Genomic DNA, 18,129 nt, shown 5'->3' with positions numbered 1-18,129 from the left:
TCAGCAAAGCAACGCTAAAAATGACACAATTGTTGTTAGTAGTGGACGAAATTCATGCATTGTCGTGTGGCAAAACTAGTGTTTGGCAATAAAAGAACATGTATCTGGAACATTCCCATGTACGTTTCACGTTCATCTACTAATCATCTCTTACAACATCATTGTTTTCTAAATACGCTAGGCCACTATTTCTCTACGCATATCTAATACACTCATCTACGTAAAGGAATACATGTACATAGTGTGTTATTTGGGATTGCCCCCTTCTCCTGGTCCTAGAACATACCGCATGTGGCACAATGGACGAACTTCAAATCTATTTATCTATTTACATTTTAAAAACTAATATATGTAGATAATTGCAAATATGTTGCTAATGTGTATTGGTACTACCCTATAGCAAATATGTTGCTAATGTGTATTGGTACTACCCTATTGAATATAATTTATAAAGGGCCACGTTTTGATATAGTGGGTCCCATATAACTCTACATTGGATTTATGGTAATAAAATGATTTTTACCACTTTTAACTATGTATTTTTTGATAATTATTCTGTGGGTATAAGTCCTCATTTCAAAAATGTATGAATGTAGGTGTACGTTTAGACTAGAACGGTGAATTAAGGTCACCCTCAATGAGTTTTTCCTTTTTATGACAATTCTCTTAAAATGCTACAAAATAAAAAAGGCAAATAAAGGCAGATGCAAATTTAGGAGTAGCTTCCCCGGAGTGTGTATTTTAAAATAAAACAAAATATAATGCCGGGCAAGGCGGGCATACAAGTTGGAGCTTATAAAAATGATATTAATGGGAAACATTATATATAACCCTGCAAGCATTTGGAAGTGAGTTTCTCACTCCCTCGCCTATAAGTCACTTCCGCGTCACTTCTTTCCGGATAAAAGGTGACAGTTTGTTTATTTACAAAAACAAAATTATTGTTGTCCGCTTTATATAGTATTGGGGTTACTTCTTATTGACGTCTAGGAGGATAAAAAGAAGATCAATAAAGTTTTACAGGAACAATTTACATTGTTTCAAAATTTCCTCTCTCTCTCATGTAAAACAAAATTACAAAAGAAAACATTCATTCATATGTTGTTGTTGTAAGATTTTCAAAGTGATTGATACGCGGAAAAAATATAATTTTTTAAATCAAATATGATGTGCTTTTTATTATTTGTTCAAGAGGGTAATTAAAATAATTTTTAAATGTACAATAATCTAAAAATAAATATTAAAGAAATAATATGTGAAAAAGAATTTAGTTAATGTTGTAAATTATTTGATTAATTTTTAATGTGAAAATGTTAAAATATGGATTATAATTTCCCTATTGGTATTACATTCCCGACTAAACAAATCATGCTTGCCAATGTAAGTAACGCGGAAGTGAAATAGAAGTGACGCCTAGGCGATAGAAACGGTCGCAAAAGATTATCGCATTCTTATCGCGGAAGTCACCTCCTTCGGGAAGAAATGAACCACTCCCGCGTCACTTCAAGGAAGTCACTTCCGAGTGTCTTCCAAGAAGTTACCCAGGCGTTACTTCCAGGAAGTGACGCGGACGTGGTTCATTTCTTCCCGAAGGAGGTGACTTCCGCCATAAGAATGCGACTATCTTCCGCAACTGTTTCTATCGCTTAGGCGTCACTTCTTTTTCACTTCCGCGATAGTTTTTGCTTGCAGGGAATTATTAAGAGGACATGTTTTAGAATTTTAGTGCTCAAGCGAGCTTTCCACTATTTTTTTTTAAATAAGTCGCACACCCCAATGTCTAATATAATATATGTATAATATTAATATATCAATTGTTTTCAGCATATATCGAAAAACTCGATTTTTTCCAACCACAAAAAACCCGTTATATCAATGTACCGTTATATATGAGTTGTATGCCTTTTTAGGGCGAATGGAAAGGAAAGCCAGGGAGAGATATTTCCAATAATGATCATTATTTGCATTGGTATCAAGTGATTGAAGGGCCCAGGTTAGTGCGATGAAATAAATGAATGCATTGTATGGGTGTGTTTTTGTGAATAGGATGACAGATGGAAATGGCGGTATATGAAAGTGCAAAATTGAGACCGATGATTTGGCGAACGAATACATAGGATATGATCAAGTAGCAAAAGTACACACACGTACATAAACACTATAGATGTAGTCAAGAGTCATGCGAAACGTGTTTGGTATCACTTCTTTATAGACCGAGTGTCACAAACGCGAGACGAATCCGGAGATACCAAAAATCATTATATTTCCGTACAATTTTTCGGAATTGCATATTTGGCACACAAAGCCGTGTTGCCCCTAAAGTATTAAAAGTACACCTTCCGAGTGAATTGCATACTGGAAGAACTTTTGATAACTTGTATAGAGAGGTTTTGCGGACCTTGAAGTACATTATTCTAGAAAGCATCACGGCGTTGGAAAATATGCTATTCACTACAACGGACTATTAGTTGAAAAGATTAGATTGAATAATTTATGTATGTGTGAGTGTCTTAATGCCGGTGTGCCAAGTTACAGAGGTGTGTATATAGGTGAGTACGTGTAAATATGCGAAAGGGAAGAATCACATCAAATGAAAACAGAACAGAGGGCACTGAAGGTTCTGGTGGAAAAACAATTAAATACGACGGTTAAAGACAAATACAAATGAAAATCTAGAAGCAGGGTCGTACAAATACAACAAGGAAATGAAACAAAGAAGACATTAACAGGACATGTACAATGATCTACGGATTATATATACAAATTTTAAATCCCTCAGACATGTGACGTTTATGCGGGCTTCGGCGCCCATTGCGTCCTCTATGAAGGTGATTTCGTTAGTGTACCTCTATGTGTTAGAGAAACAAATTGACCACAGTAGTACGAACACGAAAGAACACGCATAAAAACAGTAGCAGACGAACAAGACACTTTGTTTAGGTACAAATACATATAAACATTTATGTAATTACTTTCTGGCAATGATATTGAACGATGTTGAGATGAACGTGAACGAGAGCGCCCCAATCCAGACATTGGACGAAAGCCGGCGAAGAGGCGTCTTCGCAGGCTGGGATCAGCGGAAACTGGCTGTGTTGGTATTGTTGCTGTTGTTGCTAGTTGGTGTTGTAGTCCCGGCATAAAGGAATACCGAGATTGCTGTTGAGTGTACATGGCAGATGTTGGAGCCGTCGAAGCTCCTGTGGCCGCACCCGAATTCATAATGGTTGCTGATGTCGCATAATAATTAATGCCTATGCCCCCGCTTAAATAGGCCGCCGTTGACATATTCGCCACTGAAGGTAATTCTCTGACAAGACGACAATCTACTAAAATTCGATTTTCACATAAACTATTTTGAAAATAAGCAAGTATACAGTTGAGCAGACAATAATAGCACCACTATTTTTGTTATCATTTCAAAAACAAGGGCACAGTCACGCTGTGCTATTGTTACTATGTACAACAAATCGATTCAACATGTTAAAATTATCACATTTGATAAGACATGGAAATATGGTGCTGGGATAGAACAAACGCAGCACCATTAACCCTCATTTCTATAGACTAAAAGAAAGATTGGAACTAGAATGTTGGGCATTGCAAATAAAAAATTTAAAAAATCTCTTCAGACTTTATTGCATCCGATCAGTCCACTCCTACTCCCGCCCATACAATGGGGAAACTATCGGGAAGACGTTCTACATATAGCACTCTTCTATTCGTTGTTCCTTTGCGGTCTTTACAACAACGCTAAGATATTATAATAAGTTTTTGTGTTAAAAATGGCTTAGAAACGAGAGACTTGCTTTTGTCCGATGAAGTGCGGCAGGAGCCCGAAGCGGTTACCGTGAAATGACAAGTCTTTTATGGGATGCTTGTGCCCAGGCTTAGACGCATGATCTTCTAATATAGTGATAATCTTGAATTGAACATATCACTTGTGTATATGGTAAGTAAAGAGGAATTCCTAGGGGTACACAAAGTGAGGAAACTGCTTTTCAGATACAACTAATGAATGAGGGTGGAGGATGGGGGGTGTATGGGAATGAAAGAATGTGTTTGTGTGTTTTGACGTCAATTCTAGTAATCCGCGTTCAACTTAAGCGATGATGGAACATTTGCAATACGTATATATATCGAAAATAATGACTTATGGCTGTGGAACAAACAAACAAACAGACAAATAAAAATAATAATACAAAACAAATCTACTAAATTGAACGAAGAGGTGATTATTAAAGACTCTACTGTAAGTTCGATACATCAGAAGAGAAGAGGGGTGGATCCAAATCAAAAATGATGAGATGTTGGAAATGTCCATAAAAGGAAAATTGTTAAGTGTGAAACCTGTGTGAACTAGTTTAGAGGAGGCATGGGAAGAAGGCTAAAAGTGTAGTTTATCTGGATGGCGGACCTGAACTACTAGATATGTCTTGTGCAGGCACTGGAAGTCCTCCTCCTGCCGAGCTGGAGATGCCGCCACTCCACTGCTGTGACAATTCCTGTTGCTGCAGTTGCACTCCGAGAATGGGCATATGTACCGGCGGTGGTCGAACTCCGCTACGAACACCCCGACCACTTGCTGATGAACTGGCAGCACCCATGGCTATTGGACGGTCGCTGCGTTCGGGATATTCGGGTACGTTTACAATGGGAATATCAGTATGCGACAGGCCATCTTTTGCTGTACTCTGGACGGATTTATCAGCTGCAATGGTGTTGGCGTTTTTATTTTCTCCGCCTTGTTTTAAAATCCGATACACTTGATCGATATCGGTGAGTTCTTATTAGGTTATGGTTGATTTGTTCGGTTGATCATTCAGATTCAATCAGATTAGGGGCCAGATCAATTGATAGATTTCATTTAGAATTTGGTCGAATTTCAATAAAGCCGATTATTTTGCAATTTTAAATTTTTGATATCGATGAAATACATGTTAAAAGTTAATAAATCATATGTATGTTGTATGAGTACAAATAAGTCCAGAAATTTACAAGAGTATGGAAATTTAGCTGTAACAGTGAAGGCTAAGAGAATATGCAATTCTAGCGCTAGATACGAGTGGTGTTTGCATTGCCCTATAAACATTATATCTATGTCACGTCGTGTTGCTCGTATTGGAATTTCGGTATCGACGGCACGTTTTTTGGGCATAGTTTCACAATTACGCGACGTCTTTTTTACAATACAGAAATTGCCTAACCTTGTTGGTTTGGATTTTTCGCTATAATTTTGAATGGTTCCCTGTACGGTATGTACGGTAATTTCGGATTCGAATCGCACTTCCTTCCAACTATTGTATTTATTATTATTATTATTTTTTTTTTTTTTTGAATAATAATATTCAATTATCATTATTATTTTCAAATTTACACAGATATCACATGCTCCACTAACAACCAATGAACGTCTGCTTACCACTAAGAAATGAAATATTTGTACCAGTGTTTGCTAGGTGTTGTATCGAATTTTGTGCATAATAATTCGACTGTTTTACTGTATTTGGAATATGTAAATATATAGGTGTATGTATGTCGATATATGACCGTCTAATGATGTGCTATTCCGCTATATGGTCACTATCGTTCTGTGCGGGACTTACGTGTTTGTGTATAAAAAATATAAACATAAACCAATTAAAACTCAACTCGAGATGCAAACCAAAATTGACCAAACAAATAGCCTGCCTTAGCGCCTAGTTATAGCTATAGGCTCGGCGTCGGATATAAAAAGCGCAACAAATCCAAGTCAGTTTTAATATTTGATTAGTTGTTTTCTTGATTGAATTGGGAATGTTGTGATATCTGGTCGAATTTGATGTTGTTGTTGGTATAGTTTGGTTGACTAAATTACGTGGATGTACCTAATTGAACAATGCGCTCCATAAATGGCGCCTTTTGGCGGAATTTTGCAGGCGATACATTTGCCGTCAGGTTGGCTGGCTTCATCACATTGACATTGTCCTCGTCTACTGTTCCACAATACATACACACAGACACACAATTGCAATGCAAAGTAATAGAAATGAAATCGATGTGAATGTGTCACAGCTCATTCTAATAGCCCTATAACCTGGTTAGCTTTAATAAATCCTAAAGGCATGCATGATACCACAAACTAATTGCTACTTCCGCAGCCGCCCTGCCACGAATTGACAAATTATCACATTTCGCCAAATCTGAATATTGAAGTTGCTCCTTATAAACGATAAACACAAGAAAACATAAGCATCTGTCGATGTTCTCCTATTTGTCATGATTCTGTGGAAAAATGGTGCACACAAGTAAAACTTCCAGTTTATTAATGCGCAGTCACTTGACGGCAATTGAATTGCCTCCATTGAAAAGTGCGACATCTATGTCTTGTTGATTGATTAATTACCACTTTAGTTCTAGGTCAAAATCATATATATATATATATATATATATCATATATATATATATAAATATATATATATATATATAAATATATTGCATAAACAAGTTTGTCCCATGGACATAGTAAAGTTTTGTATTATGTAACACAAATTTCAAGAATCGCAATAGATAATATCGCTATAAATTCAAGTATATCATAAATGATACGTCATGTAGCTCATTGCCGAAGCAGGATCACATTTCAAATAATAATTATGTTATTCTTAGTTTATTCAATAGATGGAAATTATTGGAATCCAATATACCGATGAACTGACAGGCTGCCAGGCTCACTAGTCCTCTATTGTTTTATGTAAGTATTAGGTGCACATACTGAAGAAAAGGTGACAACCTTGGTTTAGGAAGTAGCAATCTATGTTTGGGTGGAAATCGATGGATGTAAATAGCTGAATGTGATGGGTTAAATGAAATTCTTCGGAACGATTGTCTTGTAAGTCGGACTGGACAGAAGGTTAGAAACACAACAAACAGGTCTAAAGCTTAACCGATTCCGCAAATGGTTCCCGATTAAATGTAAAACTCGTGGCTTTAGATAGCAGGCAATGGTGACGGCCGGTGTTCAACTTGGCGGATTCGATTGTAACGCGGCATACTTACTTTCCTCTTCGACGTCAACGCGGTTTTCCAATTCCGATGTGCTTTTCTGGCGTCTCAAAAGCTTTTGTTTGGGCTGACAGCGTGGTAATTGAGAGGCACAATCGCCGTGAGCGTTTAGTTTACAAATTCGACAGCGTAGACCTTGCCGTGTATGACCTATGAGAAAGAAAACGACATATACATTATTTTATTTCGAAGCGAATGCGGTCGTGCATTATTCAAAGAGTAATGGTAACAACATCGCTTACCTCGTAAAATTTGAGAGCAGACATCACAGGCTGTTATCTTCTTATATGTGTATTCCTGCAGGTGATGACTACCGTCTTCATTAGGTCGTACTGGTTGTGAGGAGCTTCCTGCACCATTGCGTCTGTAAGCACATTTTCCGTTATATATAAAGGAAATATAGAGTCATTTAAATGATGGAAATACTGGTAAGCATCTTCAATATTTTACGTTATTACTGAAATGCATGACTTCAGGTTACATTATGTGGAAAGAATCAAAGAAATGAGGGGGGAGGAAACTAAGCTATAGATAACAAAACATATACACAACTGGCCAAAACAATAAGTACATCTTAGTTTATGCTTGATGTTATGCCTCACAATCAGTAGTTTCTCTAGAAACATATAAAGATAAGTTATACCAAAAGTATATTAGGCAATTGTACTCGCGGCAATTGTTCGTTTTTGGGCGAGAGAGGTGAAGGGTTGATTGTTGTATTCCCCCTAACAATTGAAATTGCCTAGTGTAAAGCCGGAGTTAGCAATTTCACAGTGCTAACAGTTTATTAGACAGCAACAAATAAATATTTATTGATTAATAAGTCGAAATAACCATTTTTGACGAGAAGAGGGAAGAATGACAAAAAGTAAGGAATGATAGAAAATTGTAGCGATAGTAGCCAAATCATTGAAAAAGATGCGTTTGTCCAAAACGCATTGAAATCAAACATAATAAATCTGAAGAAACCTTATGTAGGTTTTAAAACTGTTTGCCAAATGTATTTATTATTTTATATTTTCGGGTTAGCGTTTAAATACATTTATTTTCGAACTTGAGGTTTTTCATGCATTCTACAAAGACAAAGAAATTGTCAGTCGAACAAGCTCTCCCACTTAAAAATTAATTCTTGAAAAATGTCCTATTTTCGATAACACACCGAGTTAGAAAATAAGGAAGATTTTGCCCGATTGAATTTGTCCTATCCTAGTTTATACGATAGCTATATACGTACAGAATAACATTAAAATTTGGAAAGGTAGTAAAAACACTGCTTCGAGAAAAACGTTTGAGAAGTAAAAACCGTCCAGAGTTATTGCGATATTCACTTGAAAATTTAAAGGGGCATTGTTGACTCAGTGTAGGTTCGAATAAAATAGAAAACCGAAATTCATTTTTTTGCAATAGAGATAGGGATTGGTCCCCTTAAATTGATCGATAATCGACGTTACATTGCATGCATTTCAAGGAAAATGAAAAAACAGATAAATGAAATATAAAAATCTGTCACGGAGAGTAGATATTTGTGCTTCGCCAGACAAAAGAACTACCGTTTACGGGGCCTTAAGAATTAACCCATAACACAATTGGCAACTCAGTGCTAAATTGTATTTTATTTATATACTGAAACGTGCAATAATCCAAATCGGTGTTCTTAAGTTATGACCCCCTTCAATTGAATGAGCGACACGCACTCCGGACTTGTTGATTGTGTTAAACGGTTATATTAAGTGAAAACGGGAGGGTGTGTTCTTATGGCGCCCAGGTGACATCTAAATGCGTGTGGTGGTCCGTCGTTGTTAAGTGCCCAAACTGGTACTAAGCTAATGTGGTACATATGAAAACTATAAGATTTAATATATATTTGTTATTGGTTGTCAAGTGGGAGAAAGAACTGACCAGTTTTAGAAATTTAAAAATTGCATTTCATGGGCGAAGCTGAATTGTTTTATTTCCTATTTGTAAAGCAGCGGGCTAACTGTTTGACTGAAGAAGGACCAAATTGGGTTGCGGTAGAGTATGAGGTGTAAGTGCATTCCAAGGGGGTTTGAGGTTTTCTTTGTGTTGTGAGAGCGGGTAACATTTTCACAAAAGTAACTCTGGCCGACGGACTGACACAGTGTAACGAATTAAATGACTTAAACTACTAAGGTATGGACATGTCAAATACACTTTGATTAACATTCCTCCAACGCAGATATTGCAGATATATTGGGTGGTCTATTTATAAGATACAATGAATATCTTAGAAATAGACCACCTATTGTGCAGGCATGAGCATGAAACGGAAACTTGCAACATATAGAACTCAAAACAACTATTTCAATGCTAACAGTTTTATAATTTCCTTAAGCCTTTTTGCTTTTGTGTGTGCTTTTGTAGTTTTTTATTATATATATATATACATACAGTGGTGGTCACGTAATTAAAACATTTATTGTGGTAAACAGTTCTTGATGAGCCCTCGATTCTTTAAAAGCATTTTTGAACATTTTTAATTCAAACACTTCGATATACTGCACTTCAGAGATATGGTGTGAAAATAGAAGAGTATTACATGCAATTTTTTCATAAATAACGGCTTTATGAAAAAACATCGACTTTGAAGTGGCTACATAATTAAAACATTCTGTGATTTTTTACTTTACTGCATTTTTTTGAAATTAATTTTTAAAAAGCTTTTTAATTTAGTTAAATTGTGGAAACTAAGCACCGATAAAATCATTTACAGACAATTTTTTTTTAAATCTGTAAAATCTATCAAAATTGCCAAACATTTGTACAGTACACCTAACATTCAGAAAATCACCCTTTTTATAGAAAATAAAAATCCGAATGCACCAGAATTTGCTAGAATTAGTGGAAAACAATAAATAAATATTTGAAACAAAAACTCAAAAAATGGGAATTAACCTAAAAGAAACCGTTCAAATTCGATAGACTTTATTGAAGAAGTTTTTATTTCAAATGTGTATTTATTTTGAGAATAATTTATTGTTTTCTACTAATTCTAGCAATTTCTGGTGCATTCGGACCTTTATTTTCTATAATAAGGGTGATTTTCTGAATGTTAGGTGTACTGTATTCCCTTTTATTAAAATATGCGGATTCTCTTAGGCAAACTAAAAAATCCACCGACACAAATTATATTTAGCTAACTCTTTGAGCTCCCAAATTGTTCCTAGTCCATGTCAATATTTTTGTGTACAGAATTAATGCATCGGTATTAATTCATTCGGAGATGCACTTTAGTCTTGCTGAATAAAAGTATAATAGCTACACCAACCAAACGTAACATTGACGAAGAAACACTTTAGATTATTACATATTTTAATTTTTTTACAAAAATCATAAATCATTTTACAGATAGCATTTTACACAATCTGGATAAATAATAAAAATAAATTGGACTATATACACCGATTGATACTGTGCACATTTTTATCATCGAACGTTTATTGAAAAGCGAAATGATTTTTTGATTTTGCATTTGATGTGTCGTTAATCATCAGGTTTTAAGATATCTAAATAAAAATATATATACCAGACTAGATGCATATAGATGTACATATGCGCCGCCTGTGCCCTACTTTGGCTCTTACAGCGTTATATATTAAGACATCGTGCCATTGGTCATATATCGAACACTTCATCCGGTTATATGCCTATAACAATTCGTGCAAGACAATTATAATGGGGATGTATACGGGATATAGGTTACGACATGTACAAATTTGACTATATAATGGAACTGTTTTAGTGCATGCTACTACAATATATGCCACTAGCACCTACAGAAAAAAATAATATTGGATTTGGATGGGGAAGTAATTGGCATATAAATCTATTTACATCTAAAGTGTACAAAAATGCCTTACAATTAAAATATCAATAACTAAGTCGAAATTTGCAATTCGTGTTATTACCTTAGAGTTAAGACAGTCGAAACGGCGTGATACATTTGATTGGAGCGTGGTTGACTGAATTCGATAAAGATTCATTTTAAATAGTTGTTTTTAAGGGGTATTATAACAGGAATTCGGCAAGGGTTTAGGGAAAGTATGGAATCGAGGGATATTTTATGAGAATAAATGTGAGCAAAAACAAATAGCAACGTAAAAATTACTATTTTGCAAGTGGCAAGGTGATTATAGAAAACTATCATGTATTTTGGAAAAGAGTTCAACCATATTTATAATTAACCCCAACATATGTCGGCAAATGGTGAAACGATCGAAGAATAATATAATATGAAATATTATTTTGCCGAATCGCATCGACACGATACGAATAAACCAACTCCGCGTGAATGAGAATCCACGAAACTTCAAAATTGTTGCGAGTGCTTTGGCAAAAATATCCATCGGCCGCTGTCTCCACCTTCCTACACGAACAACAAAGATAATCCTTGTCATTGCCAATGATGAGGATTCCCATGTACACAAATGTAATGCTATGAAATCCTTACTAGCGATATAATATGTGAAATTACACGAACGACCCATGTTTTCGTCCATATACATTGGAAGATATTACTATCGACTACCGTTTAAATGGAGACATTTTGTCTTTTTTTGCCACTCTTTTTGTTACGGAAGGGTCCAACCATTCACAATTTGCACTGGAACATATAACCTGATACAAGTTTATTGCATACTTTTGCTATTTTACTTTTACTGAAATACCACATTTCACAGAGCATTTCTCGCATTCCACTCCAGTGCCCGTTGTAACAATAGGAGGACAAGTGTGAAGCGAGAACTGTACACATTGCCTTCTATGTCAATAACTGGACCGCAACATGATTCTGCTCTAACGAATTCTCACATAGAAAGAAACCCAAATGTTATGTTATTACCACACTCTGGTTCGGTTTGCCCACCATGTGCAATGGCCCGTACCGACATCAAGGACACCGCAAGCTATTCGTATGAATGTTTCCATTCAACCATATGAATGCAAGTGTTAACATATTTTTATTATTATTTGCCCACCTCATAATCGGTCATGCACTGCAGCACCGTCACCGTTCTGAGCCTCGAAAAATCGGTTATGGCTGAGAGTACAAGGACATACTATGTATGAACACCACACCCCTAAGTTATGTTTATTAATTTATTTCAACAATCCACGGATATCATTGACGGACTAATCTATTTATCTCCGGACATTTACCGACTCATATGTTTACAGAATATGCCAACCAAATAGTTTACACATTTGAGGCAAGAATTTGCACACTAAAAATTCCTGTTCAGCACGGTTGACCCTGAGACAAATATTCCGGCATTGTGTTTCGACATACAACACAAACAAAAGCACACATGTAATCAAACTAAATGCACTCACCTGTCCGATTGAACTGCTGAACCTGATGCCGGTTTTAAGCTTTTAATTGCCTTCAGCCACTTTGTTTTCATCGATGGCGCAGTGACTGCTGAAAGTTTACGTTCGCCGCGCGGTGACCCCGGGTCGAGTTTGCTCACGAACAGCTCTTTCTGTAATTAACCAAGAGAACACAAATACAATTAGCACCTCAAAAATAACGTGTATCCCTAATTCAGTCTACTCTTCCACACACAGACCATACACATCGCACACACCCATAGGTTCAATCATTGAGAGTAATAACGGCACTCTCAATGCTCGTTGCTTTCGACTTCGGGCATCTGCTAGATAAGTATACCAGCAGTAGCAGGCCTACGATTATTTTGTACCAATACCAGAAATAAGTAAAATATAAGTAATAAACTCCTGGAATAATTGTTACAGCTGTCTCTTTCCCTGGGTGGGTACGAGCCTGTGTGTGTGTTCTATCGATGTGTCACTGACTTGCGACATAAGTTCGATAGTATCCGAGTCATACGATTCCCGCAATACATGCTGCGGATGGCCTACATTAAGTAAAGTTATGAAAATATAAATAAAAAAAAATAAGTCATTATTGGCACTAAGGGCCCGACATGCATATGAAATACATACATCCCCCCCTCTCACAAGTTCGTGGTGATCAAGGCGTCGATGGATTTTAAGTTAAACTCATGCGGGATAATATTAACACAATACTACTTATTTAGCCAGAAGTTACAAAAACTCGCTTGATTGCAGACCCCAATTCGGATTACCGAGATTTCCGTATTATCGAGTTTTTTTTTTTTTTTAAATTGGTTTAAATTTATATTAATTTAGTGATAATTTAATTAGTTTTATTTTTTATTAAAAAACATAGTTATTCATTGCAAAAATACGATAACATACCATAATAAAAAAATAAATCAAAATACGTATCTTCACAATCCGAATTGTTTGAATGGAATAAAGCTAATCAATCGGGATTATAGAATAAGCAATGGTTTGTGAAATGCAGTCCAGATTACCGAATAATCCGCATTAACGAGGTCCGAATTATCGAGTTTATACTGTACTTATATTGTTCCGGGAACGTATACAGGATTTCAATTAAGGCGGTTGGGGAACGCTAGAACAAAATGGAAATAAAATTGCTGTTGCAAACATAAATTTATTGCGAAAAATTTCACTTCGAGGAATTCTTCAACTATGGTGTCAACCAAAAATATACAATTACAGCCAACGCGGTTGAAAAATGTGTCTAAGACACCCCAAAATATCGAAAATGTGTTCCATTATGGGTCTACCTGAAACCCCCCTGAGTAAACTTATAATGGATAGAATTTTATAATCTCCTATCTCTTACATATATATAAAAATGAAATGATGTGCGTTGTCTGCTAAAAACTAGAGAACGGTTCATCGGATTTTAATAATTCCTTTTGTGTTGTATTCGCATTGTTAGCAGGTTTAGCAGTAAAATTTTGGTTTGCAACATTTTGGTTTTGAAAAATCCTTTTTTTTTTTGATAAAACAAGCAGGCAAGAAACGAAAATTTTGAATCAAAATTAATTTTTTTTTGCCAATCAATAATAATAATAATCCCAAAACGGGGACGACCAAACATTGGTCGTTAGTCTCGCTAAAACTCGGGAACGGCGGAACGGATTTATCTGATCTTAGTCTTGAAATGTTCGTGGAGGTCTAGGGAAGGTTTAAAATATGAGAAAAAATCGAAAGCCGAGAAAAATTTGCAAAAAAATATTATGCAGCATATTTGCATTTCCACGAATTTATTATCGAGCTAATTTGTTTGCCCCATGTCGTAGTTGTTATTTTGAGATTTTTTGGGAGAACATCGGTAGCGTATCATTCCTTTAAGCCTACATTTGTCAATTATTGAAAATTTTCAAAATATTTATTTTTTTGTCAATTGGATTGACATTGTATTGAAAATTTTTTTGGGCAATACCAAAAATAATTGAGAAGTATATCATTGTATATACATGTTTTCCATAGAATGCACGTATATTTTGGAACTGATGCAAGGTTGGAAAATGAGAAGACGTTCTAAAATAAGATCCATGCCCAGATTAATTTGTTTGAAAATAATAATAGAAACATGTTGTTCATTAAAGTACCAGAAAAGTTGAGAAGCCACGGAAATATGAAATCAGGTGGTTATATGCTAATCGTTTTTCAATATCATTGAACTTATAAATAGAACACCTCGCATATATCCTATATCAAAAATGTGTATCACAGAAAAAACAAATATACGAGATATTTTCTTTGCCCAAATCTATCATTAAGCTCAGCTGGAAATATAACAACTAGCAATATAAGAAAAAAAGCCAAGAAATTATAACAAATTTTAAGGTTATACCAAAACCTCCGTCCGATGTTACTACATATAACACTCAGGTTTGAAAACGGGAAATGATTATGGCGTTTTTTTTAAATCGTTTAGCTATAGTGCATAATTTGTAGGATGACGTTTTTTATTCACAGGAGTCCGTTGTGCCTAATTGTAGCCAACTCTATGAGAAAACTAGGCCAATGTCTTTATAATGCCGAAAATGGGGCGATACCTACATATATGTATTCCTATATCATAACTTGGATCTAAATAGATAATTATTCGCAAAAATGTGTCTCAGCCGGAATGAAATGTATGTTCAAATTGCAGAGCACTATCTCAAATCGTGGATGGTAGAAAAAGCTAACTTAATATTGGGCTATCGTTATGTGAATTATACATCAACAATATGGCTATGCAAGACAACGTTTGCCGGGCCCGCTAGTTATTCATAAAAAAGGTTTGGTTTACTTGACCCGCTACATTTTAACCGATAATTAAAACAGTAATACCTGTTCATTGGTCAGATAAAGGTTCGTGAAAAAACTGCAGCACAAAAGCGAAGAAAATCTATATATATACATACATAGGTATATATGTATATGTATATAAATTAATTGGTAGCATATTATTCCTTTAAGCCTTTATTTGTCAATTATTGAAAATTTGGAAAATATTTTTGTCATTTGGTTTGATAATGTATTGAAACTTTTTTTGTGAGAATTCAAAAAAAATAATTGAGAAGTGTCATTAAATGCACAGTTGCTTTTGTACTTGAAATTGGAAAGCGGTCAAAATGAGCGCCTTCGGCGTTCTAGTGTTAAGTACCTTAAATGTTGACATTATATGTTGGTTATTTGCCCAATCGTTGGTCAATATCTTTGAACTTATAAACACAACATATAACGATGATATTTTCTGTGAAAAATTCTATCATTAAGTTCATATCAAAAAAAGTTTTATTACCTATTCGTATTGAACCTGTGACTATAAAATTACAAATACCTCAATATGTCACCTACCGATAAATTAAATTAGGAGATATAATGACATATACAAATGTTGTTAAGATCGAACTTTTCAACTACCTTCTCATATGTATATTCCTTAAATCGGTCGGGATGTTTATATGGGGACAATGCTACAATATTATGTGGTAGTAGGTTGTCCATGGTCTTTAAAAATAATGTTGTTAATTGCACACGAAAATTAAACGGGAAATATGTATGGCGCCTTTATAAAAATAAACCTAAAATGCCGAAAATTTTACAGCAACAATATTGCTAGGCAAGACAACGTTTGCCGGGCCCGCTAGTGTTTTAATAAATTTTGATCTGAATTTTTTAATTTTCGAACATTTTTAAATTTCGACTCGAAAGAGTATAAATAATCACTTAAAATCACTTTCAAATGATCACAAAAATTCAAATAACAAAAATTAATTTCAGCCGAGCACGGCTAGGGCTCGAACCTAGGTCCTCGGAGCAACACAAATGTTGCCAAGACCACTTAACGTTCTGAGCCATCAACACACTTCCAAAACGGTTGCGCAAAAACATGTGTATACCATGGAAGCAATTGTAGGTGTGTGGATTAATTATCCATCGCTACAACAAAAATCTGCTTTGAAAAGGACTGTTCCTAGAATGAAGACAAATGTCGAACTTTGACAAATTTGAATTTAATTCGCATATGCAAGTTTCGCATCAGGGCGGAATAAATACAAGTTATCAACGTACGACCTTTGTAAAGCCACATAGCCCAATATGCCTGATGAGCCGCTTAACAAACGGCGAAACGCGTCGCATAATGGTGGGTACGTAGGTTCTTCTCCTGGCTTTCCTTTTCATTGCAAAATTTAGATCATCAAGCTCGACTCGAAAGAGTATAAATAATCACTTAAAATCACTTTCAAATGATCACAAAAATTCAAATAACAAAAAAAAAAGTAATAATTTGTAATAAATAAAACCGTTTCTGATATGCATTAATAAAATACATATGTATATATTTGAACATAAACACTCTAAAAAACAAGCCGTTCAAATATGCCAAACTTTGTTCAAAGGGGGCAACCCCTGGGGGGTACAGTTTTGAACACTTTGACTTCGTCGATTAAAACAGTAATTAAATATTTATATTCATTGTAAAAGTTACATTTCGTCAGCTAAAATGCAAAAAGGCGTAACTAACAAAAAATTGAAAATTGACTTTTTGAATGAATATTATGAATGTCAATAAACTATATGTGTTGACAAAGTTTCACACGTCTGTGGTCAAAAAAGGAGCTCCTATTAACAAAAAACAAAAGGCGTAACTAACAAAAAATTCAAATTTTTACTTAATAGTTATGACTGCCTTTAAACTAAATAACTAAATTTGTTAAAAAAATTATTGTCTATTATTCGTCATATGCAATATCACCCTGCCGGGCATACTTTTTTTGACATGTTTATAGTTTTCATTCAAAACAGTTTTTTGCTTCTCCTACACAATTATGTTTTTGTTAGTTACGCCTTTTTGCATTTCAGCTAACGATATGTACCTATTAGTAAAAATTTAGTAAGAAAACATTTTATGAGGTTTGAAAGAAAAAAGTGTTCAAAGATGTAGGTTTTCGTTGAGGTAGGTTTTCGTCCCTAGCAATCGCCACTCATCTAATATCAGGATAACTGCAAATCTGTAATAACTCGTCGATGTCCAAAAAATAACCGACTCTTATGTGTTCTGCAAACAAGCATATTGCGGACGGTAAATACAAAATATGTATTAGACAATTATTCCGGTATTTTTACAAATGTGAAGTATTAATGCCTATGCGGTTTATATATACCTCATAAAAATATACTGTCTGTATTACCAGCTGATGTGGTCGTACATACATAGATCAAGTTCGAATAGTATGGGTTCACTCTTCCCGGTACCTTCCACACAAAATTGCCTAAAAATAAACAAATAATATTTGATATGTTTCCGTACTGCAAGATCTTACTAATTTTCACATTTGTTCGATATCATCCTTTCAGGTTCGCAGATATTATGCGAACGCAGTATCCTACAAAATTCACAGAAGTTAGAATTGGTTATCAAACCGAGATAAATCTGAAGATGCTGCTTATTTTTCTTTTTTTATTTTTTGAACTATGAAACTGCAAATTGCATAACAAATTTAATATGTCGGAGTGATAAAAAGACAATTGAGGTAGGCTGACTCAGTTATTTCAAAACATGATAGCGTCTAATTAGTTCTGCCATAGTTAGACATAGACATTTAGTTATTCCTTGCACTCCGGGGTATACAATGTCTATGCATCGATCAATGGCTCTTCAAAATATAGAGTACCGAAAATGGATTGGTAGGAATAAAAATTAGTAAA

General features: G+C 35.0%; 1 protein-coding gene across 1 annotated transcript in view; it reads right to left on the bottom strand.

The window, feature by feature from the left end:
• LOC133325304 (uncharacterized) overlaps nucleotides 1-18,129 on the bottom strand; it is a 73,986-nt gene that overhangs the window by 8,243 nt on the left and 47,614 nt on the right. Inside the window, 5 exon segments of the mRNA XM_061534090.1 lie at nucleotides 2,973-3,352; nucleotides 4,414-4,786; nucleotides 7,039-7,194; nucleotides 7,287-7,408; nucleotides 12,394-12,542. Of these exon segments, the coding sequence (XP_061390074.1) occupies nucleotides 2,973-3,352; nucleotides 4,414-4,786; nucleotides 7,039-7,194; nucleotides 7,287-7,408; nucleotides 12,394-12,542 (1,180 nt within the window).

Source organism: Musca vetustissima, unplaced genomic scaffold (genome assembly GCF_032173495.1).
Source record: "Musca vetustissima isolate MV318-11 ecotype Yass unplaced genomic scaffold, APGP_CSIRO_Mvet_v1 utg567, whole genome shotgun sequence".
Classification (NCBI taxonomy): domain Eukaryota; kingdom Metazoa; phylum Arthropoda; class Insecta; order Diptera; family Muscidae; genus Musca; species Musca vetustissima.
Note: the sequence above shows the minus strand (reverse complement) of the source record. Positions and strands in the feature narration are given on the sequence as shown.